The sequence below is a fragment of the Gymnoscopelus braueri genome (assembly GCF_963280865.1).
Source record: "Gymnoscopelus braueri genome assembly, chromosome: 1".
Lineage (NCBI taxonomy): Eukaryota > Metazoa > Chordata > Actinopteri > Myctophiformes > Myctophidae > Gymnoscopelus > Gymnoscopelus braueri.
The window spans coordinates 42947292-42971183 of record NC_137603.1 but is presented as its reverse complement, the minus strand read 5'-3'; the positions used below and the strand labels follow the sequence as shown (position 1 = coordinate 42971183).

The 23892-nt window shown below is 40.3% G+C and overlaps 2 protein-coding genes across 2 annotated transcripts; both read right to left on the bottom strand.

The window, feature by feature from the left end:
• Positions 1-24: 24 nt before the first annotated feature.
• Positions 25-11986, bottom strand: adpgk2 (ADP-dependent glucokinase 2). Its single transcript, XM_080423994.1, has 7 exons — positions 11735-11986; positions 7683-7842; positions 6019-6209; positions 5376-5472; positions 4379-4515; positions 4093-4229; positions 25-3449 (listed from the first exon to the last, which is right to left on the bottom strand). Exons 1-7 carry the CDS (start codon positions 11928-11930, stop codon positions 2892-2894), a joined length of 1476 nt encoding a protein of 491 aa, XP_080280120.1. The 5' UTR covers positions 11931-11986; the 3' UTR covers positions 25-2891.
• Positions 11987-13334: 1348 nt separating this feature from the next.
• On the bottom strand, positions 13335-23415 carry ctsba (cathepsin Ba). Its single transcript, XM_080437910.1, has 11 exons — positions 23281-23415; positions 19015-19142; positions 18564-18649; positions 18040-18154; positions 17746-17861; positions 16859-16944; positions 16280-16426; positions 15585-15698; positions 14763-14891; positions 14347-14423; positions 13335-14047 (listed from the first exon to the last, which is right to left on the bottom strand). The coding sequence occupies exons 2-10, from the start codon at positions 19135-19137 to the stop codon at positions 14350-14352; spliced, it is 990 nt and encodes a 329-aa protein (XP_080294036.1). The 5' UTR covers positions 19138-19142; positions 23281-23415; the 3' UTR covers positions 13335-14047; positions 14347-14349.
• Between the last annotated feature and the right edge of the window lie 477 nt (positions 23416-23892).

Sequence of the window (23892 nt, the reverse complement as noted above, 5' to 3'; positions counted from 1 at the left end):
CTATTCAAGGCTACCAATGTATGCTTTCTTTTTAAATATGCTTTATTTAAACTTTGAAATTGCACTGTAAATCAAGTGTGGGGTCGCCAAAACATTTCTCACATAAAATGGTGTAAACAAGTTTGAGAACCCCTAGCGTGTTTCTGTCAAAGATAACATTATGACCATATGATAGAAGACTGAATGTATCCATTGGAAACTACGTTGTGAAATAATTTACTATTTAAATACATGTACATTTGAAGCACAATTCTGGTCCCCCGGTCTACAGTGAGCTGGCCATAAACCTAAACAACACAGCTGAGACTGTTAAAAACAAAAATAAAAGAATAGACATTTTTCTTTTACCAGAGAGTGATTACATAAGACCGTGATGAGACGTAATGCAGAAATCTGTCAAATAGCTTTAGAACATGGATATGATCAACTATCAAATTAGATATGATATACACTGCAGGTATATCATGCAATATGATAGTATATCATGTGATATTAAATATATTATGATATAATGTATATCATATGACAGCAGTCAGCACTCAGCTTGAACACATGTTCATGTTATGCACTGAACAGAAGCAGTTCACAGTAAAACATGACCCGTTATTCTTGGTATCCAACCAGGAATGATGATTAGTACACAATCACACACGCTTTAAAACGAAAACATTCCCTTTTATACTAAACATTCAAGTACAGAAGAGAGAAGTGTTACAGCATCAACTCTTCAAGTCTTATTCCCTTAAGGGAGACCTGAACACCTTTTACACTGGAGCTACGCATAGTTAGTTTCTCACTTTAAAATGGCTTGTCATCATTCCTCTTTAAATAAGAAACGGTCACAAGCCACCACTCAAAAGCTGACAAAGAAATAATTGGTTGGTGAGAAAAATGTCCAGCTAGCAAGCTAAAGTCTAAAACTGCAGACATATTGGAATGTTTGATTCATTAGAAACAAGACACAGAAACCAGAACATGAAATTAGTCCCGTTTAAGATCAACCCATCCAGGAAATACAGAAAACAAAAACAAAACAGAAATTTAATAATTTATCCTATTTATCCTATTTCAAGTGGCTTGGTGCAACTGGAACTGATCCCAGCCGTCAATAGAATGAGATTGTACAATGACATCGTCTCCATATTATAGATGGAGATAGAGATAGTTGGATCATAGACATAGTGGCTTTGGAATGAGATGAGTGTGTGTAATGTGCGTCGGGAGTCGGGACATTGGATGCATTGGGTGTCTGACCACCAGCAGAACACATTTATTGAGCTGGATTTAACCAGGAAATCTGCTACCAACAGTTCTAGTCCATACACAGAGCTGTAGTGCAGGACAAGCAAGATGGAAGGAACATAGGTTGAAGGAACACCACCTGTTTTTCACCCATATAGGTGCTCACTAATACTCACTATAGGGAATGATTGCTGTGTAGCCGGTGTGATTCAGAGGTGGGTTGTGGGTATGTGGAACACTTCCTGCCAATGACATCATCAGAGGGTTTTCAAACATTTTTACAGCATGGTGCCTGCCAAAACTGTCTTGGTACACCAAGGGGCGTGTGCCTGTATGTATTGCATGTCCCCCATTTTTTTGAGTGTAAATACTCACAGCGCGCAACTGGGAGTTGACAGAAATTATATAGTGAGCATTAGTGTGGATCCAAATACAGTATGGATATAAGATTGAAAAAGGTTAAGTGTTCCTCTAATGGAGAGAAGGATATGGAAAGAGAAAGCTGCAAAAAAGGGGAGGGGATGGAGGTAGGAAAAAAAACTAGTAGCATATCTGGCTACGAGCAGAGTACATTTGCACTTTAAGTGAACAAAGGAATGACCTCATCTGTCACAACAAATCCACTTGCCAGTTGTCACATGTTTTGGGAAGGTTCCATCTGACCAACTGTTGGCCCTTTTTTGCAGAAGTGGTAAACTCATTCCATGAAAACAGCAGATCTACAAACTTGTAGATCGGCTATTTTGGGGGGGAAGAGGAAAAGGAGGTAGTCTAGTATAGACCTCTTGGGGGGTCACAGGTCAATGAAGTATACATGGTTTAAGTGGTTAAAATGAATGACATTAGAGAGAATAGGCAGGGGTGAACAGACAGGCTCAGGAGATTCTTAAATTTTTGTTGGTTGATGGTGAAAGTTGGCTTACTGGTTGAATTGCAGAACGTTTCCCAGAGCTATGAGAGCCAAACTGTTGCAGACATCAGTCTCCAGACACAAGGAGATAACAGTATAGCACAGTTCGGCTTCTTTGGAATTCTCAGCTGGATACACAAATAAAATAAAAAGTAATTTGTCCTGAAACAAACCAAAACTAAAAATATCTTCATGTGTTCCTGAATTTAGCCCTGTCCAGTCTGTCTTTATGTGATTCGGACTGCTGCAGTCAGATGATGGGATGCAGAGAATTGGCTGTACGAGTCACAGGGACAAACAGTACAGTCCTGTTGTAAATCAAACAAATTGGATGCAAAAACGTCTTTGCCTTTTTCTGCCCAGGAGAAAACACAGACCTGTTCTGCAGCAAGGCTGGGTTGTCGGTTGCACATAATTTGTTACAGGAATCCGTATTTTCCGATTATAGATTTTCACTATCCTGTTTTCCTCGCTGAGCCGTTTATTCAAAGCCAAAGAGTGTGACTGAACGACAAGTCCCTCCACCCCAAAATAAACGATTCTCCTGTACATACGCCATACATATTAGATGCAAGAGTGGCTACTTTCAGCCTGATGCGTAATCTCCAATGTTAGCCACATTAGCTGCCCATGGCTATTTAGCATCATAAATACAACGATCAATCCATTCTCCCTCACCTCATTAGCTGCTAACATCTAGTTAGCATGATATACAGATAGACCAACCAGTTTCCCCTCTCTAGATCTGAAGCACCAGCCCTGCGGCTGAGACGTTGTCTCCTCCCCCAGCTGTCTGGTAGACCTCAGTGCACACCAACACCGGAGCCACACAGATCTGATAGTTATCCTCTTCCCAACAGCTGACAGGTCGTGCCTCCTGCAGGGGAATCCGCTGGCTGCCCTCTTGCCTGCTGATGGCGAAGGACTCATCCATTATGAGCCGGGCCTTGCTGGGGTCGATGTCGGGCGAGCCGCAGACGTGCCGGTTAGCCGTCAGCGAGGCCTTAGCTGTGGCAGACATTGTGTTCTTCCACTGAGAGCCACGGGTCACAATCATTGCCTGGAAGGCCAGCGTGTGAACGTGGAGCCGGGTCAGAGGTCGTCCCTCATTTGTGCCACTTTTGCCATCAGCATTAGCCTCCCTGTAGCGCTGGTTGACCAGGCCGTAGAGCTCTCTCATCTGGTCGAGGACAGTAGCGACGCGGGGGTTGGGGTCGGAGAGTACTGTGACATTAGTACCTTTCATCAGACTGAGGAGGTTTGGAAGTTCCTGTTCATTCATTCCTAAAGAATCAGACTGGAAGACAAAGACCACAACATCAAACATACTGAGGTCTTGAGTATCAATATAATGATTATATTAACAACAGTACTGAATAAAGATACAAAATATAGATAGATACTGATGTGACTTTTAGCCAATTACCACCCATGCTATTCATAAATCCAGGGTTCCCACACATTTTTAACAATGAATTTTCAAAGTATTTTACCCCATTTCCAGGCATATAGTACTATCAATGCCCCTAGACAGACGCAGGCAAAGGTGTCACGTGACAGAAAGAACAGATCTACAAGCCAACAACGTATCACGGTGCACCGTGTTGTTAGATTGTAGATCTATTATTTTTGTCACGTGACGTCCTGTACACATTAGGCCACATGTATTTCACGTAATAGTAGACATGTTTTGGGACATAACAAAATCAATAGCCAAAAACTATGTAAATTATATCTGAACATTTTCAAAAACATTCAGTGAATTCCAAACCTTTTCCATGCCTCAAGACATTGAATTTCAAAACATTTCCAGGAATTTCATGACCGTGGGAACCCGGTAAATCACTAAACACTGCATATACATTTTCTGTTTGATTCATCAATAACTGTAATCACTCCAATCCTGCCTTGCCACGAGGAATATTAAATTAATTACATACGTGTGGAATGACCAGGCGAAGGAGGTCTTCCATGAGACCTTCGTCTACAAAACTGGCCATCTCAAAATGAACCCCAGTGTGAGGAGATGAGGAGATGAGGAGATCAGCCAGACGGGAGAGGAGACGTTCACGTTCACCTGAGGAGGATAAGTTCAATGTCAATGCCTTTATTTGCCCAAATTAGAATCTTCAATGATGAACATATAGGAATAATATAGAAAGGGGAGGAATGGGGGTCAGCTGCACAAAGAGTTTGTGTAATGTCAACACTAGTTGCTGTGCTGACCTGATTGGAAGGGGAAACTGTCCATCATCTGTAGCCCGCCCACCACTAGAAGGTCTGGTTGGAAGTCTTTTAATTTGTCAGCAAAGTCCTCCATGGAGGCCAGGTAGGGGTTATGGTCATCACTATGAACTATGTACCTGAATATAATACACAGAACAATAGACAGGAGTTAGGGTCATCAGTATTGACAATATACTTAACAGGTACACAAAGTAACAATGTGTGGGTTGACTCTAGGTGCGTAAACCTGGAGGGTCAGCGAGAGGGTAGAGTCAGAAAGTTGCCAAACGATGACCCCTAGACTAGTCTCAGAATTCACAAGGTTACCAATGTCTGTGTAACAAATATCTAGCTAGTTGATGCATCAAAATATTCTGCTCCCCAATAATTTGCTTTTGTTCACCTGTGTGTGAAGTAAAAGATTTGCTGTACACAAGCCAATATTCTTTGCTCAGCGATAGTCTATCAGTCCGAGACGCTTTGTCCATTTCAATTATCATATATAAACTCCATAACTAAAGCATTGGGGGGTTTAGAGAAACATATGCAGCCCTATGCAGTCGTGGAGGATGCAGGATTCAAGTTTGATTAAAGCGAGCCGTGCTGTCCCCTCTCACCAACATTTCAGCAACACAGTAAACAACACATGTTTATTATAACTATGAGCAGACATGACTAGGAATTATGTAGTAAACACATTCACTTTAAATAAAGCCTCTCATTTGTAAAAAGAATTAGGGCTTTGAAAAATTATGTCTTTGACTCAAATTCTGAACATGATGGTGGCAGTTTGTACAAAATCTATTAATTTGTTTTAATTAATGCCTCAATACAATAAAAGTAGTATACACACAGACACAGCCTGACAGAAACACAGTTCTGCTTCTCAATGGAACAAATTGAATTATTATTAACTTAAGACATTTCCATTAATTATTAGTTTTTATACCAAACTTTTACTATAGCAAGTAAACATGCCTGTAAGTATATGTCCTACCTGTTAGCTCTGCGTGAGGTGTATTGCCCCCACTTTGCTCCCATTGGATACTCCAGGATTAGGTGGATGTCAGGTTCCTCCACCACGTTTCCTGCCACTGCAGAGATGGAGGCATGAAGAGAGGGGGCGGACAGGAAACAACAACTTTTTCAATACCACTAATCGTGTTTTCAGCCCCTCCTCTCACGTTGTTACTGAATGCTCCCCTATTAAATGTGAAGAGTTTCTCACACTCTTTAACAGGAAGGTTTCTGATACCAGAGCTCACAAAGGCCATCTCTTGTCACACAAAATATAAGGTCAACAACTTGCTCCCCGGGTGTGCTTCCTAATCATCATGTCTGTTGGTCCTAGAATCTTTAGCATTATTAATAATGTATTCATATTTACAGGAAACGTTCCCTCTAGTTTTAAAAATGCCGTTGTACAAAAAACCCTCTTGACCCTGTAGTTCCAGTCAACTACAGGACCATTTAAAAACTGCATTTTTTTATCAAAGTGAATGGAACGAATTTGTACTCTAGTTCAATGTTGGATTACCTAAATGGAAATTAGAGTCTGGTTTGCGGTTTCTACATAGCTGAAAGACCACCTATTACAGTGACTAATGACCTCATTTTCATTGTTCAGCCCTCGTGTGTACCTGCAATGTGTCCAGACAAGACATCAGTGAAGTCAGGACTAAAGCTTCCCCCTAGCAGTACGTCACACCCTTCAGTTGCCATGCGACCAGCCATGACCGGGGCGTTGCCCCCCACCGACCATCTGTTGCCAGGTAACTCGCGGGAGGCCTCCACCAGCTCACTGAACAGGGTGTCATTTATCACAAAACGCCTGAAAGAGGAGAGAAGTAAAGGTAGGAGAGGAGAAGAGGAGAGCACAAGTTAGGAGAGAAGAAGACAGGAGAAGAAGAAGAGGTAAGAGAAGAGACAAGAGAATTCCATTTTCAGTTGCTTATCATGTATAAGTTCTCTCTCCAGCATAAAATTGGTATCCCCACCTGAAAATGTATTTCTGTTTACTAAAGAGCTGGAGAGACAGGGATACCTGTGTTACTGAACAAACACTCTATAGAAATGATTACCATCAGAATATTGAGCTATTTAACACTCCCTTTAAGTCCAATTAAAAACTGTGCATCTGTCCATAAAAGGCAAAGCTTTATGTTTAAATGTTCTATAAATCAACAGGTGTTTTAAAAAGAATGAACACGATAAATAAAGAATGACAAAGAAGATTTACACATTTCAGAAACCTTTCTGAGAAGGCCAGAGGTTTCTGTCTGATCTCTCACTCACATTCACTCATCTCACATTCCCTCCGTGCATAGTGAGTATGACAGTCAGTTGTTTTTAGGATTTACTTCCAGATAATGAACATGGCCATACAGTCAGAAACAGAATCATGAGATAAAGGAAAGAGAATGCTGTGTATTTTACTGTAGGAATGAAATGACTCAGTGTTACAATGAAGTCCTCTCTCGTGTATATGAATAAACACAGGGATTTAAATCAGCCCGATTTAGTTTCATTTGCGATTGTTACAGCTGTTCAGAATTATATTGAGTTCATTGTTTTTACCAGGATACCAAACACTCCATCTGTTGACTCATCATCACCTGAGTTACTGACTGACAGCATTAACACCATTCTTACACTTCCTATATGGTTGGATTATCTGGATTTGATTGATTGAATAATTTTGTACATAAGGGTAAGTATTTATCACAACGACCCATTCAGGCAGACATGTTAAAAGTGCAATCCATAATTTTCATGTCCTACCTGGGATTTGAACCTGGGTTCGACTTCGAGCACGTTTGGGAGGGAATATTATTTCCATTTATTTCCAGTTGTACTATCCGACCACAGGATCTGTCTCAATAGAAGAGAGACCACCATCAACCACCATAGTTTTATTTATATCGGCAAAATAGTAGGGGAGCAAAGGTTCGCCCGGCCTGGGAATTGAACCCGGGACTTGCTGTCGGGCATTAGAACCTAATCAGCCTAAATGGTGGTACGTTCCCTAACTACTCAGCTATCAAGCGCCCCCAGGTTGAACTGATTCTAAAGACATACACAGTGGCTTACATGCTCAGCACATCAGCTAGACAACTCACAGACTATCTATGCAAGGAGGTGGTGAGACAAATGCAGGTAGGACATCATGAACAGCTAACTCTGAAACTAACCACACACACACACACACATCCTGTGTATTGTGTAAAGTTTACACAATACACAGGATGTGTAAAAACACAAACTTGCCCAGACATATATGTGCAAACGCACACAGCTCACTCACTCTGCAGCGGCTCCCGGCGGGAAGAAGTAAGCAAAGCTCTGAATAAGCTGCTCTGTGTTCTCTATGTAGTCGTGATGGAGTGGCTGGCCACTTGGAGTCAGACCCATTTTATTCAACAATGTCACACCATCCACTAAAAGGTCCACACAACCTCCAAAACCTGCAGGAAACACAGAAACACAGAGATGCTCAAATGATGCCAAACTAGCTATTACCACATCAAGTACAAAATCTGGAGAGGGAAGTAATGGGGTTCTGAAGGAGAAAGGAACAGAGCTACTAATACTACTACTAATAATTTTGGGCATGTCATTATAGGTGAAAATGTTCTCATTTTCAAAATAGCAAGCTCACAACACATTGAATGAGCTATTTTAACTGTTGTTTAAATTACAATGTTGTATGGCTAAGTATAAAATAAGGTTTAAATGGTTAAACTATTTAATTGTAATGACGTAACGGTGGTAATTATATGGAAGAGACAGCATACGATACGATACGATAATACTTTATTGTCAGTTCACACTGAAATTTGTCTTGCGACCCAGCAGCCATGTATGCAACAATAAACAATAAACAGTACACACATTTGACATGACACAAGAAAACAAAACAAAACAAAATACATACATAAAGACATACAAAGACAAGAGCAATGTCTTTGTATGTCTCAGCCTACCCCAAGCCTACAACTCCTGATTAAGCCTCAATGTCGTCTGATGGACAAAGGACCTCTTCAGTTTGACCTTATTGTATGTAGGAACACTGTATCTCCTTCCTGAAGGCAGCAACCTATATTCTCCATACAAAGCATGGCTAGTGTTTGAAGTGATATTCCTTGCCAACCTTATCATACTGTCATTATACGTAGATGTATAGAGCCTCTGAAGTGGTTGTCCAACAATCTTTGAACAAATGTTCAGTTGCTGCAGCAGTTGTGACTTTAAGGCTACAGACAGACATCCATACCAGGTGGTACTACAGTACTGCAGAACACTCATAATAACAGAAGTGAAAAACAAAAGAAGAATCTGTCTACTAGCACCAAAAGATCTCAGGCGGCGAAGGAAATAGACTCTTTGCTTTGTCTTCTTACCCACTGATTCAATCTGGTCTTTCCATGACAGAAGGTGGTCAATTACTACTCCTAGGTATGTATACGAACATACCTGGTTGATCTGTTCACTATGAATAGTAATGGGGGATCTGTGTATCTCTAGTGGGGCACCAAAAACAATCTCCTCTGTCTTTTTTGTGTTAATGATAAGAGCGTTGTTATCACTCCACTCCACCACCTTATTTACTCTGTGTTGGTGCAGTCCAGGATCACTGGAACTATCCAAAAGAGAAATCAAAACTGTATCATCAGAGTACTTTAGAATGTATTGATCTGGTTTGTCAGTGCAACATTCAGACAGACATTCCTCAGTACGACAGCTGTCAGTATAAAGGGTGAAAAGTACAGCTGAGCTTACACAACCCTGGGGAGCACCAACATTAGTAGTTAATGCTGAGGAGAGGGTTTTGTTCACTTTCACCCTCTGTACTCTGTTCGTAAGGAAGGAAGCATACCAGTGAATTAAGTATGGATTCAGTTCCAACTGTACCATCTTTGTCACCAGAATATCAGACTGTATTGTATTGAAGGCTGAAGAGAAGTCTAAGAACAGCACCCTTGCATGATTCTTGTTAGACTTATCTAGGTGTTTTGTAATGAAGTGGACCAGTGTGACAACCGCGTCCTCTGTACCGCAACCTTTCTTATAAGCAAACTGACAGGGGTCAAATTTGTCTTTAGTTATACTTACAAGATGTTGCAACAGTATTCTTTCCAGTATGGCAGGGACTGTCGCTGTACTGGCTAAAGGTTGAGCAGATAAGGTGAAAGCTTATACATTTGTGTCTCTCATCGGGTCCAAAGGATAGTATGATGAAGGTATATGGTACTATGACCGATTTCATCACCAGTTGGCTGATAAACTCATGATCAGTTCCATCATGTCAAGAGATAATCAGGATGGGTTTCAATGTGACTATTTCACCTCTCAGATCACATAACCTTTAAATCCATGACGCTTGAGATGAGATGCTGTGGTCTGTTAGCAACCCAGATAAGAAATACAAAACGCAATGTACATGTGAAGGTCTCCGGGTTGGTTTTATCTGCTGCTGAGAAGCAAAGAACTCAAAGCAATCCATTCTCCGCTACCCATGGTCCTACTAGAACTAGACTATTAGTGGCTCTTGAGGAATATAATAATGTTATTTGTAATTCAGTCAAATTCACAAATGATTAGTAGACATCTAGTGAGTGGAGAGGCCACTTAAATAACACATGGCACACACTAACCCAGTTTCAAAGGCATCGGGATGACAAACATGTACATTCCATTCAAGTTGTTCAATCAAGAGGGAGCACTAAGTCAATCTTTGAAATTGTAAACTTTTAGCAAAACATCTTGGCTATTGCAGAACCAGTAACAACGCATAGCAGTAATAGCTCATCCATTATTACACCAAAAGTGTTGTCTTCAAACCAAGTATGGAATGTCACAATCAGGGTCAAGAGTCCTGTGTAGACGTAAGGCCTACCCCTTTGGGGGGCCAATGCGTGCCAAACTTGTTCCATTTCATTCTTCCTACCCAGGTAGTCTCATTGACTTCAATGTTAATGTCATCCTCCCCCCTTCCCAGCCATTTCAATGCATTCTCAATGTGCTCCTGTGTGCTAGCCCACAGCTTGAAGATAAACCTGTTTTATGACTGGTTCTCACTGATAACTATCCCCCACCATGGAGCTCTATTCTGATATAGCCTTGGATCAAGACTATCAGAGATGTATTTCACCGAGTCTGACTTTTACTTTCGGATCATAGATATCGTCAAAATCGATAAAATACATCTATGGTGGTCTTTATCCGAGGCTAATTCATTTCTGATAGTAATCATTGCTTATAGAGTATTTATTCAGTAACAGGATTCTCGCCAGCTCTATTAATTTCAGGTTGGGATACCAATTGTATCCATTCAGAGACTATACACAGTCACATATAACCCCTACGGAACCTCTCCCTCCGCTGTATAGCTCCGAGATGAGGTTCCTCGTTTCCCTCTGCCGTTTGAGCAGGACATTGTCGCACATTTTCCACTTTACATGTTTCTTACCCCTTTCTGCACATCGTATCCAAAAAGTAAAGCTTTTCCGCCATTCTCTCAGATGTTTTAAGTTCTAACGCACCATAAAAGCTATCCAACGAGTTGAAGAAAGTATTTAATTTGCCTCTGTCCTCAGCCGGTTCCATAATATTTTGCATTAGAAGATGCAATTCAACATTTGACCAGTAGGGGAATCAGTAATGTTATCTCTACGGGCGCAACTCTTGCGCAAGGTCTTAAAAAAATGTAACCGGATGAGGACCGAGGCAAATTAAATACTTTTTTCAACTCGTTGGATAGCTTTTATGGTGCGCTAGAACTTAAAACATCTGAGAGAATGGCGGAAAAGCTTTACTTTTTGGATACGATGTGCAGAAAGGGGTAAGAAACATGTAAAGTGGAAAATGTGCGACAATGTCCTGCTCAAACGGCAGAGGGAAACGAGCAACCTCATCTCGGAGCTATACAGCGGAGGGAGAGGTTCCGTCGGAGCTAAGTCACATACTGTATTTGTAGTCTGCACGTAGGTAAATTACATTAGAAAATGCAATATGACAATTGGGTGCGTTCGGATATTGCACACTGGAGCGCACTCGCCTATTAGTTTGTATTGGCCAGTGCGCTCAGTGCTGTATTTCCGAACGCACCCAATGTCAAGTTAACACTCGCCCCCCTGAAATATTTGCCAGAAGCCACCACTGATGCATATTCGTAGCCTACTAGGTAGCGAACATGTAGACAAGTACATTAATTACATTAAATTAATAAACGTTAGCGAACAACTTATCCTGGGCAGTCTGTATACTTGACAAATAACAAAACAGGCTGCTGTGCTGTTGATAATTCACCCGAACGTATTTAAAGCAATCAATGTTAGCTAACGCTAGCTCTCTTACCAATGGCCACCCTGGGTCTGGCTGCATGACTGATCCCCACTTTGCCTTCGGCCCGGAGCAGAGAGGACAGCACGGCGTCGAGCCGGTCGTCCAACACGGTGTTCTGTGGTGTTCTGAACCAGTAAGCCCACAGAACTACCAACAGGGACAGAGCTGACCCATACTTCATAAACGAAAGCCCACTTCTCCCCTCCATGGTTGGTTGGTTGTTTGTTAGCTTGCTGCCGGCAGCGACACGGTCTGGTCCACACTGATGCTCGTGCTCGCAGTGCTCTGCTCTCTATAACCAACCGAGGTGTGTGGCACTCGTTTTGATACCCTGAGGGGCCCGTCCGGTGGTGGAAAGAAGTACGCACAATTATTTACTTAAGTAAAAGTATCAATACTGCAATGTAGGAATTCAAAATTTACTTGGGTAAAAGTACAAAAGTATTGGTATCAAAATGTTCTTAAAGTACGAACGGTAGAAAGGAGGCTACTCGTTAATTATGCAGAATGTCTCACAAGTTTTCAAGTGTATAAAATGTTTAATCTATTGAAAATAGCAGATCTACAAGCTCACAATGCGTCGCATGACAACACATTGTGAGCTTGTAGATCGGCTATTTTCAAATGGCCGAAATGTGTATATATATAGGGCTGAAGTATGTATGTTTTGTAATATAACAAAAAGTGGGATAAAAATCTACAAAGTAACTTAAGTTTTCAAATAATTGTAGTGGAGTTAAAGTACAATATTTGCCTCTGAGATGTAGTAGAGTAGAAGTAAAAGTACTGAAAATTGGAAATACTCCAGTAAAGTAGAAATACTTTAGTTAAATACCTAGTTACTTATTTAGAAATACTTAAGTTACTTTACACCACTGGAAAACAAAACTTTTTTTCCGAGTATTCATAGAATGTTGAACGATTTTGCAATCGTCCTCCCCCCACACTAGTTGGTCACCTCTTATTGGTCATTGTGATGGTGATTTATTTGGCAGTAGTATTTCTGCCTCTGGACTGGTCATGTGGCGAGCGGCGCCAGTCGGCAAAACGAGCGCGTCTTTCTTTCCTCTACTACGAAGGGGGAGTGTTTGTTGATGCTGACAACAAGCCTTGCTGACAAGGCGGAAGTGTCAGTTTAAATCACCTTGCTATCTATTTAATTTAACCCTATGCATGCTTGCTGTGTAAAAGTTATACATTTTAATACAGACAACTAATTATTTGCAATAATAATATAACGTCTAACTTGCAACTTCTCCATTGTAAAATACAAGTTCATTCTAAACACGCTTCAATAGGCATTGATAGTTTGTTTTTGGATTGAACAAACTATCAAACTAGGTACACAGACCCAGAATCTACATGTAGATGTTAAGCTGCTTCTTTGACAATCAATGAGATATAATTCATTAACTCCTGTTTGAGCTTTTACATTCAATAACCCTTATGGTATAACTTACAAGAGGCTAGCTTCAAGTCACATATCGAAAAGAATACTTAATATGCTTTCTGCATGTCTCTCGTTGGGCATGAATTATGAAAAATACTCAGTCTAGTTGAACAAAGCCAGAAAATAGCTGATACACAAAAATAGCACATTGGAAACCAACTATTAAGACATTACTCATTTATTTACCATTGTACATACTGTAACATAATGTGGCAATACTATACTTTGATCAGGTCAGGCAGAGAAGCTTTAAAAACCTCAAAATCAGACTACAAAGTGATCCATTTCTCAAGTAGTCAAAGTAAAAAATGAAAACAACAAATTGTCAACAAATAAAAGACCACATTTTCTGAAATAAAAGAGGGAGAAGGGTGATGAAGCTAGAAAAACTGAAAACTCTGAAGAGTTCAAAATCAAATTGAATACAGCGACCTCCTTTCATACATCTACAAAACATCACATCATCCAGCAGGAGTACAGCAGCTACATCATTTATGTGGAGAGAGCTTAAAACCTAACAGTGGTTCAGTCGTCTGCAAGACTCACCTGAGAAACAAAGAATTAGACTGCACTAAGATCAGTCCAAAGATTGTTACCATTCATAGTACCAAACTTTCATTTGAGAAGTGGTGGACAGGTGGCATTTTGCACAAATTGCACATCATATTCAATAATAACCACCTTTAAAAACCTAAAAACGAAATAAAAAAAGAAGCCACATGAACAGACTCTTGTGAGGTCTTTGTAAAGAACGTTGAATGTTTGAATGTTCAATGTTGAACCATCATTACTGAAACCTTATAGTGGTTTCTAGTGCAGGGAGGAAGGAGAATGTCGGCATCTTCTGGTCATGTCATGACACCACAGCCCCAAACCTAAACCAGAAAAAAAATAGGTCACCAAAACTGATTTTATGTTCACACTGTCCCTCTACACTGGTAAACAAATGAGGAGTGAAATCTTACCAAAAGTGCTACTGGTTTCACACACTCGTATCATTAGGCCTCTGCTAGCTAAAAACAGTTATCTTCGCAAGACAAGCATGGATTTAATTGGGGCCTAATGATAATGACTGTATGCTGTTAAGAGCCATCTGGTCCAAACAGGCTAGTACACACAGCTTTAGGTACACCAGAGTTTCTTTGATAATGTTTCCATAGTATTCTTTTCTTACATTTTACTTTGGAATTCCAGCCACAACCTCAGACTCAATGCCACAGTGATCTGACCCACGCAAGATCTTAAAGAACCCTGAGGAAGAGAAGATTATTTCATTAATGTCAAGTACACATGGATGATACAATGCTAATGTGTGTGTTTTTGAGTAAATAAATGTGCCTGTTTAATATATTTTGTTTAATATATTTAGCCTATTTAATATATTCACCGTATTCCCATGGGAATACGGTGAACTAAGTGGTTAACAGAAAGCATTAAAGTATATACTATGTGTGTGTTTGTGTGTACACTTGTTGTAATTCTATCTTATTGTGAAGTAAAATGTAGGTAAAATGACTAGAATTTGGGTTAGGTTAAGGTAAAGGTTATTTATGCATGTCGTAGTGATAGTTAAGGTTAAGGTGTCCTCACCGTTGTAACCCCAGTCAGTGTTCCATGAGTTGGCACACAGCCAGTAGGGGGTGCCGTCTTCCTCTCCCCAGCCCAGCATCTTAATGGCGTGACCTCCCAAAGCAGAGCCATGCACATGTTGATACACACCTAGACACAAGAAAACACACAACATGACGCAAGAAGACACAGCATTACACAAGAAAACACACAGCGTGACACAAGAAGAAAGTCCATTTGGCCTTGTTTAAAATGGTTATCCAGTGGGAGAGAGTTTTTGTGAGTTTTTCCTTTAGCCAGGGGTGCTCTGAAGCGGTTGCCTAAAAGGAGTGGTGAAGGGGGTGTGAAGGGTCCTTAGTGATGGAGTCTGTCTTTGTTTTTACTGCATGACTGTAAAGGTCTAAGGGTTGAGTTGTTTTGGTTGCAGCCTCCTAAGGAGAAACGTGCACTGTTGGGCCTTTTTGTAGACCCCGTCCACAAAGTTGTGTGGTTGATCTCACTGCACAGTTCTTGACCTGGTCCACCACCGGAATACCATATTTTCACGGTTACGCCCAGGCCATTTATTTTGATAAAAAAGAAAACCTGGTAAAAAAAAAAAAAATCTAATTTCCTCTCCGGCATTGGCTGTGTAGAACATGGGGCTGAGTCGGTGCCATAACTGGATAAGTACAGGGATTAGTCAATGTGCTTCTTGCTAATTTCTATTTTATTTGCCCTCACATCATATCCGACCCGGTTGATTTTAAAAATCTAAATAGTCGGAACTTCAGACTCAATAAAAGTAGCGTAAGTGAAGAGGTTCTCTGGTGTTTATGTGAGCTTGCAGTGTGTAGTTCTCACCAGACTTGTACTGCGGGAAGTCTTCATAGACAGTAAAGGCAGCTTCCACTGGGCCGTTCTTGTAGATCTCACTCCTGATCTGATGTTCTGACTCAACTCTGTAAGACGTTTTACCTACAGCACACATACACCAGTGTTAGTCTTCTATACTGTGTACTGTACACAGCTATACACAACAGATCACAGAGTTAGGCTGTTTTGGAGAGACAACATATTGTGTATATGGAGAGACAACATATTATGTATATAACATAGTAGAATTGTATGTACTGTATGCTGCGCGCAGATTCTGTACAGGTCGGTGTGTGTTCAACTTTCACAGCAAGTTGCTGTTGACTGGAGGGTTTGTAACTATTGAGTTTAGGCTATGGAAAAGTGTATAAGGTCAAGTCCCTGCAAGTGATTTGTGATTACATACAGTACAGCATACTGTAGCACCCTATGGAATATGGTACATAAGAATGGATTGCATTAGTTAACAGGAAAGTGCACAGAATTTCTGTGGGAGAATTTGTGAACGTTAACATTTTAAAATGGTTTGTCTGTAGACCATCTGTCCCATCAGAACAAGACAATTGATCATCTAGATGTGCACACAATTAAAGAATACAGTACAACAGTACACACATTACAGTGCGTGTGTGTGTGTGTGTGTGTGTGTGTGTGTGTGTGTACGCATGTCTTCAATTCCATACCGAAGTGCTTGTCCCCTTGGTAATCAGGTGTGTATCCGGCATCACATTGGCTGACACACTCAGGGGTGTCACCTTCTTCTCCAGTACAGGGAGCTCTGGTTCCATTAACATGATGCTCACAGGGAGCTATGGTGTAGGGCCTGCAACCTGGAGAAACACCAGGAACATACACTGTGCTTTACTACTGTGTGTGTGTGTGTGTGTGTGTGTGTGTGTGTGTGTGTGTGTGTGTGTGTGTGTGTGTGTGTGTGTGTGTGTGTGTGTGTGTGTGTGTGTGTGTGTGTGTGTGTGTGTGTGTGTGTGTGTGTGTGTGTGTGTGTGTGTGTGTGTGTGTGTAATAAATACATGTAAAAGTCATGCATCACATCTAAAAAATCATGCAATACATTTAAAACCCATACAATACAAGGTCTTTCAAGGTCATGCAGTACTTCCAGCAGTTCCTAAAACAAGACTTCTGAACTCCCAACTATGACCGTCATTGCAATATTTCTGCATTCTCGTGCACAGAAACAGCTGGAAAATAAAAAAAGAAATAGCCTGGACAATTCAGGCATTCTAGAGGGGACACACACTTACCAACATGGGAGTCGAAGAGCCCGCCAGACACCAGTCCATCGGTGGTCCAGAAATCCCAGGCACTGGCAGGATAACCACCATTACACCTACAAACAGAAATGGTAACTGTAACCATCATTACAACTACAAGAGGATGAGAACACTGATTTAAACTCCCAACTCTTAGCTTTACAGTAGGGCGATATGATTGTTCATTATTAATTATTATGCAGTATATCAACGCTGTTGGGCAGAACCTTTTATGTCCAAATTTTACTTTTCGGGAAATGGAATGGATCCAGTGTAGTTATTATGTAGTCACAAGCTCTTGTTAATACAAGCTTACAATGCATTGCAATGTGAAGTTGTTGATATGAAAATGTCTTTGCCGAAAATCTCTACAAGCTCACAGCGCAAGCTTGTAGATCTGCAATTTTCAGTGAATGTTCGCCCCCAGAATGGGAACGCTAGGGTTCAAGTCACTCTGTGTATGTAATTTCTGTACTACTGTATCCCTTCTACAGTACTTCTGTTGCACACGGTGGCAATCAATAGGGCTCGTCACACCAAGCTGCTCTACAAAAATGCCCCAGAAAAATGTCCTCGACAAAGAAAATGATGATGACACTCTTGTACAACGAAGTACGGCATCAATTCACACAAAAAACAACATAAAAAGTTACTTAAAATATAGAGATACAAGGGTTCGCCAGATTGTCAGTTCACCGGTAACAAGTTCACTGCCAACATGTTTTCTGATGGTGGGGACAGTTAGACCTTGAAAGATGGTAAACGCAGTACACAAACATAAAACGGAAGAGGAGATCTGAGCACAAAAAAATTGTGTTGGACAGGAAGTTAAAACAAATGTTATCGATAAAAATGCCTAAAGTAGTACACAGACTTACCCCATACCACAGTCGCTGCAGCAGGTAAGCAGGTCCTGTGAAGAGATCTCCACACTGACCTTGCTGTTGCTATGGATACACACACGGTCTGATATGGCTTCTGCAGCACCGAACGCCTGTAGGCACACCAACCATCACACCAACAGTAAGACAAAGCCATCAGGTAGTGATCAAACAAGCTTCAAATGACCCATTCGGATACCATTTGTTCAATTACAGCATGTTTCATAGTTCACCTCATCTCTGTATTCATGATGAAATAACAGTGTGTCTGTTGCTATGTTTGTTTCTCACCCAGCAGGAGCCACATGAACCCTGATCCCTGATCTCTTTCAGAGTCGGACAGTTGGGCCACTGTTCTCTGGAGTCAAAGTTCTTAGGCAGCTTCATGTCTCCACCATATTGAACCCTAAACACAAGTAGTAAAATGCAGATCATGCATTTCAGATGACATGGGATTATAGACAGAACTTATTAAATGTCTCTGTGATCCAGGAGGACCTGCATGGAGTGCGTTAAGTCTGGATCGCATGCAACAGAACACAGCATTCACTTTCCTATCATCATCTCTATGCACAAGTGGAACCACCAGTCACTCAGCTGTGAGTGACCCACACCCACAGACACACAAACCAAACACACCTACAGACACACACCACACATACATACTACACACCACTACAAACCCATAAACACACAAACATGCTGCACTGCACACCATGCAAAACATGCATACCTACAGACACACGCTACACAAAATTACAGTACTACACTTACAGACACACTCAGACCCTGTATACAAATGATGCAAGACTCACAGGATGGGTAGCTTTGGTCCATTGAGCAGCGCTCCACAGAGTTTCTTCACATAGCCGTAGTCCATGTGACGGAAGTTGTGGCCGGCCTACAGAGAACATACACAAACTGATGTTAGAAATGTCTAGTAACAGCAGATTAATCTATAAATGCATTTGCCAGAAGATGCACACCGATCAGTATGTGTAAAGTGAATTGTCAGAGATCCACAAACATCTTCCAAGCAAGTTATTTCTGGTCTTCTCTTGTTTGGACCGCACCCAATAACAAACAAATGGGTTATTTGAGTCCATATGCACTAGGGCTTGGCGATACGACTTGAAATCAATATTACGATTAAAAACTTTTGCCTCGATTAATTAACATTTTTTTCAAATGGTGAAGAAATAAATGTAGTCAATTTTTTATATATCTATCTATGTGTATGTGTGTGTGTGTGTGTATTCAGCTCACCTTCCAGGTAGTGTTGACTTTATTAATGTAGTTGACCATCTCATCAGACAGTGGCTGGAGGTGTGGTCTGGCCAGGCTGATCGACAAGCTGCCAGCCAACAACAAGAGGGCTGCACGCCACATTATGCCTAAGAGAGAAAGAGATATTCTTTTATTTACCACGCACTTAAGTTAAAGCTGTGACGTTTGGTAAATAATTCCATACAACTTTAAAAACAGTAAAGACTCAAAATACAATTCATCAGGGGTTAACCTTTAATAACATACATAGCATAATTACATAACATACAATTATTACCCCAAAGAAGATAAATTACAAGAACGAGAGTTCTGCACATTTATAATCCGAGAAAAAACAACACTCTTGTGTGACACTATCACATAATAACAGGTTCTCTAATCACAAATAACCCAGTTGTGTCATGTGATAAGAAAGAAATTGGCGGTGGTAACAAGAGACACACATACACTTCAGTCCACTAGTCATGCTATTCAGAGTCTCTCTCTGGTTTACACAACAGAACTAAGAGGCCACTGTGATAACAGGTGAACAGGTTGCTACACATGCTACCATTCATGTGCCTGTGTGTGCCTGCTTGTGCAAACTAATTCCTTAAACCAAAATCATGATGTAAATCAAATCATACTGAACACAAATATTAAAATAATAAAAAAAAAGGTACAATAGCTAAAATTAACATTTGGTTCTCCTAAGAAACAAGTCAAATGTTGTGGTTAATTCTTGCTTAGCTTTCCCCTCTCTGGTAGTGGGGCCACAGATGGACAAAAGAATCAAATAGCATTGAGTCTTAGGGAAAGTACAGTGAAACTGTCACAAATGTGAATGTATGCATTTGGATGAAATAATCCACAATGCTGTTTGTATACAGCAGCAGTCGTTACTAGAACTACATTTATGCACTAATGTCGGTGTTGGTGGCACTGCAGCGAGCCCTTATCAATACCAGAGCCAGGCTTAGCCTACAATCATCCAGGCTTATCAACTCAAGTCCTCATGGAGCCTATAAAATGGCAGCATTGGGTGTAGACCTGATAAAGGGGTCACATGTGCAGCCAGACCAAACAAATAAATCCCTGTGTACACACTGTATTCGTATGCGAGAACCGGTATTCTCATCCCAATAACGTAAAAACAGAATGTCACGTTTCTCCTCCTTTTGTTAAAAGATACTGTAGCGATGTTGTTGCAAAGGGGCTTGCAAGAAGGAGAAGAACAATGCATTGTATTTCAACAAAACACATTTCCTTTCCTTTCATTACCTTTATTTATTGATTCTCAAAAAGACAGGTGAGGTTTCCCTCATTCCAATTTCATTGAGATTACAGGCATTTAAAACAAGCAAAAGAACAAACATGAATCACAGAACAACAAACAAACATCAAAAACAATCAATGGAAGCTCAGAGAGAAGCTGATAAACAGCTAAAAGACACACACATGTTGAGCTTAATTTCTTTCAGATAAAGACCTCTGTAGGACAGGATGTTAAGCTGGTACTCTTGCTGGTTAGTTGAGTGACACTCCTGTTGGGACATGTCATGTCATGTCCTTGTTTCAACTACTGTAAAGTCTGTACTCAGTACTCACAGACAGTAGGTTTGAGTTCAAATGCAAAACAAACAAAATAATATTAACAATAACATATTAAATGTCATTAGCAAATACCCTATAATGAACTCAAGACATTAGCAGCATATAATTGCATCACACAAAACTGGACAAGCGGAAATATTAATTTCCTCATTTCATTAACTGCACAAGCGTAAAGTGATACTTTTCGCTAGTAGATCTCACTTTGTATCAGTGCACATTCACTGCACAATAATTCTGTAATAATTATGAAGAGAAAAACAAATAGAAGATCATACTGCAGCAGAAAATAAGGTCTTCACAGCAACAGAAATTTAGACATTAGATAATAAATAGATTTGCCAAAAGTTCCTAGCACAACAGAGGCTGGTTGTGTCCCAGCCAATCACAGCCCCGTCCCCTCGGGCTATGAGATCCTAATGTATTTAATACTGAATCTCTGTCTGTAAGAGCCATTTGAGCCTTATCTATGATTGTTTGTTAATTGATGATGTCACCGCAGGGCTTGGTCAAGGCCAAGTTGCCTAGGTATTTAAACAAGTCTGTAATCAGCCGCAGGTGTTGCCAGTGGCAGAGGCAAACAGCTTTTGACTGTGTTCAGAGAAGTTGGTGGTCTGTATCCTGTGCGTTTAAGTTTATTTATGTCTGTATTCAGTGTAAAAGTGATTGGCACTAAAGCTACAGAGAATAAAGCATGTATTTATGAATTCCATGGACGTTTGGACCTTCAGTATTTGAGCACACGTCAGAACTTCCTCAGCAACCAGTATAGTGCCAGAAGTAGAGGACTTTTGACACTACACTTAACAGTAGCACCTAAGTATAGGACTTGGGTGTTACACTGTCCTTATCAATATGAGATGTACTGTATGAATTAACCTAAAGAGTTAAGACCGATGACAGCTGCTCTTAACAGGAAGTGCCCCTTTGTCATTTGAACTCATTTAACAATAACATGTTATTCCAACAATGATATCCAACAATGATTATGACAATGACTATGATTCATTCTATGGACAAAGTTAATGTCAGTGAGTGGAAACGAAACAAGTGAAACAATCGCGTTATTTCCAATCTGTGGGTGCAATCAGCATGTTGACTGAACTCTGCAGCATGGGGGGTGGAAGTAAGAGGAAGAGAGAGGAGGGAAGGACTCCCCCACAGGCACAGAACAGGGAAGTGAGACATGGGTCTCAACATCTCCAGCACCTCGTGTTTGTGGTGTCCATGATATAAAGTAATATACAATTGGTGATGCTATTGTATAGGCTTGAAAATGCAGTTTGTCACGTTCCAGGAAACTGACATCTGTCTGTGGCGCTTAAGTTGCCTTCATCAGAGAGCTGCAAGTTACCACAATGATCCTATATTGTACACAGTCATACCTGTATTTATGAGTCATGTACACCTACATGGTGCTTCTTTCTGAGCATTGTCCTCTCCTGTCACAGTTCTACTACTACAGAATTGAGTCTGAATTCAAGTCCTCTAGTGTAAAGCTATTATAAAACATTTCAAAGGATGAAATTGAACAGAGTGCAACACCAAGGAATATGTCAGAGGAAACTACACAGCCGGTCATTATAACAAATAGCAAGAATAGTTTTCTATTTGCACCATTTCGTAGGCCTCTCTTGTAGTAAAATCAACAGGACTGTCTCTACGATTATGATACTGTTGCATGAGCCATGCTGTTCCTCACTATTCATTGGTGAGCCACTATAGTGGCTCACCAATGAATAGTGAGGAACAGAGGGGAAATTACAACTGATTAATATCTTCTGATGTTCATCATGCCAAGGAAATCTAAATCTATTTCTCTATCAAGAAATGGGGTCGAGTTACCTAACCTAAGGTTTCATGGCTACTGTAACTACTGTATAAGCACTTTTCACTTTCTATTTTTAAAACGTCTGGCTCTGAAATTGTAGCACATTGTAGCAAGGGTGTTGTGTAGCATGTGTAGGATTGGTTTAAATGAGCCATGTCATGCCAAAGACAAGGTAATTATGCGACAACCAGACATGTGTAAATAACCAAGTAAATGTACTACATATTTATACTTAAGTATTTCTAGTATTTTCAATACTTGTTCTACTCCACCACATTTCAGAGGCAAATATTGCACTTTTACTCCACTACAATTATTTGAAAACTTTAGTTACTTTGTAGATTTTGATTACTACAAAAGATACATTTCGGCCAGTTGAAAATAGCCCATCTACAATCTCGCATTGTGAGATTGTAGATCGGCTATTTTTTACTTAAGTAAAATATTTGAGTACTTTTCCCACCACTGGCAACAAACGTTGTCAGAATGTTAAATGATCATAGCCTTCATTGTGTGTGATTCCTTTAAAAATCATAGCAGCCGGATAGGTAAACACGGTAAACACAGATTTCGTCATTGTGTTTACGACATCATGTAGTGCAGAAATAGGCCAGACTGTCTGGCCCAGACAGCAGGTTTCAAACTGCTACAATCAACACTTCAATGACCTTTGGTGAAAAGCACAACATCATTTATATTCATTTAAGTTCTTACAAGTATAAGTATTGTCTTTATCATTATTAAGTGCGAAGTCATATAAATCAATCGGAGCACATTATAACACTATACACACCAGGAAAGGGGATAAATCATATGAACGTTACCTGTAGCTTTTTCTTTTTGATCAGTGGTTGTTGGTTTGAAGTTGAAGTTCGACTCCCCTCCTGTTGTTCAGTCAGTGTGAAATCACACAACATTCACTGGGTTTATTCCCTGCAACCATGTGACCTGCAGGACCCACACACCATGTGACCTGGTCACATGCGATGACGACACACACATGAATCAGCACGAACAATTGTTTTCACTTCCTAATACTTTATCACTTGATTCAATAATAGTCTATTAAGCATTTTTCCTCTGAAATAGATCACCGCCATTCACCTGATCACAGTGGTGTAAGACATTTACTCAAGTACTGTACTTAAGTATAATTTTAAGGTATTTATTTTTACCTTACTGGAGTATTTCCAGTTTTTAGTACTTTATACTTCTACTCCACTATATGATCTCAGAGGCAAATATTGTACTTTTACTCCACTACAATTATTAGAAAACTTGATTTACTAGTTACTTTGTACATTTTTATTATTAAAGGAGTAGTTCACCCAAAAAATGACTTATTTTCTATCAATTGCGCACCCCATGAAACCTTGAATCCATGGATTTATTTTTGTTTTTGTGGCATTCCTAAGCCAATAATTTGATTCCCGTCT

Bases quoted from the DNA above. Each gene is read 5' to 3' on its own strand.
- adpgk2 (XM_080423994.1), bottom strand. From the start codon at position 11,930: ATGGAGGGGAGAAGTGGGCTTTCGTTTATGAAGTATGGGTCAGCTCTG. The intron at 5,473-6,018 runs GTACACACGAGG...CCATCTCTGCAG, and splicing joins CTTGTCTGGACACATTGCAG to TGGCAGGAAACGTGGTGGAG. The intron at 4,230-4,378 runs GTCAGCACAGCA...TATCCTCCTCAG, and splicing joins CAGTTTCCCCTTCCAATCAG to GTGAACGTGAACGTCTCCTC.
- ctsba (XM_080437910.1), bottom strand. From the start codon at position 19,137: ATGTGGCGTGCAGCCCTCTTGTTGTTGGCTGGCAGCTTGTCGATCAGC. The intron at 18,155-18,563 runs GTGAGTCTTGCA...ACTTGTGTTTAG, and splicing joins GGACCAAAGCTACCCATCCT to GGTTCAATATGGTGGAGACA. The intron at 14,892-15,584 runs GTGAGAACTACA...TCTTGTGTCTAG, and splicing joins CTTCCCGCAGTACAAGTCTG to GTGTGTATCAACATGTGCAT.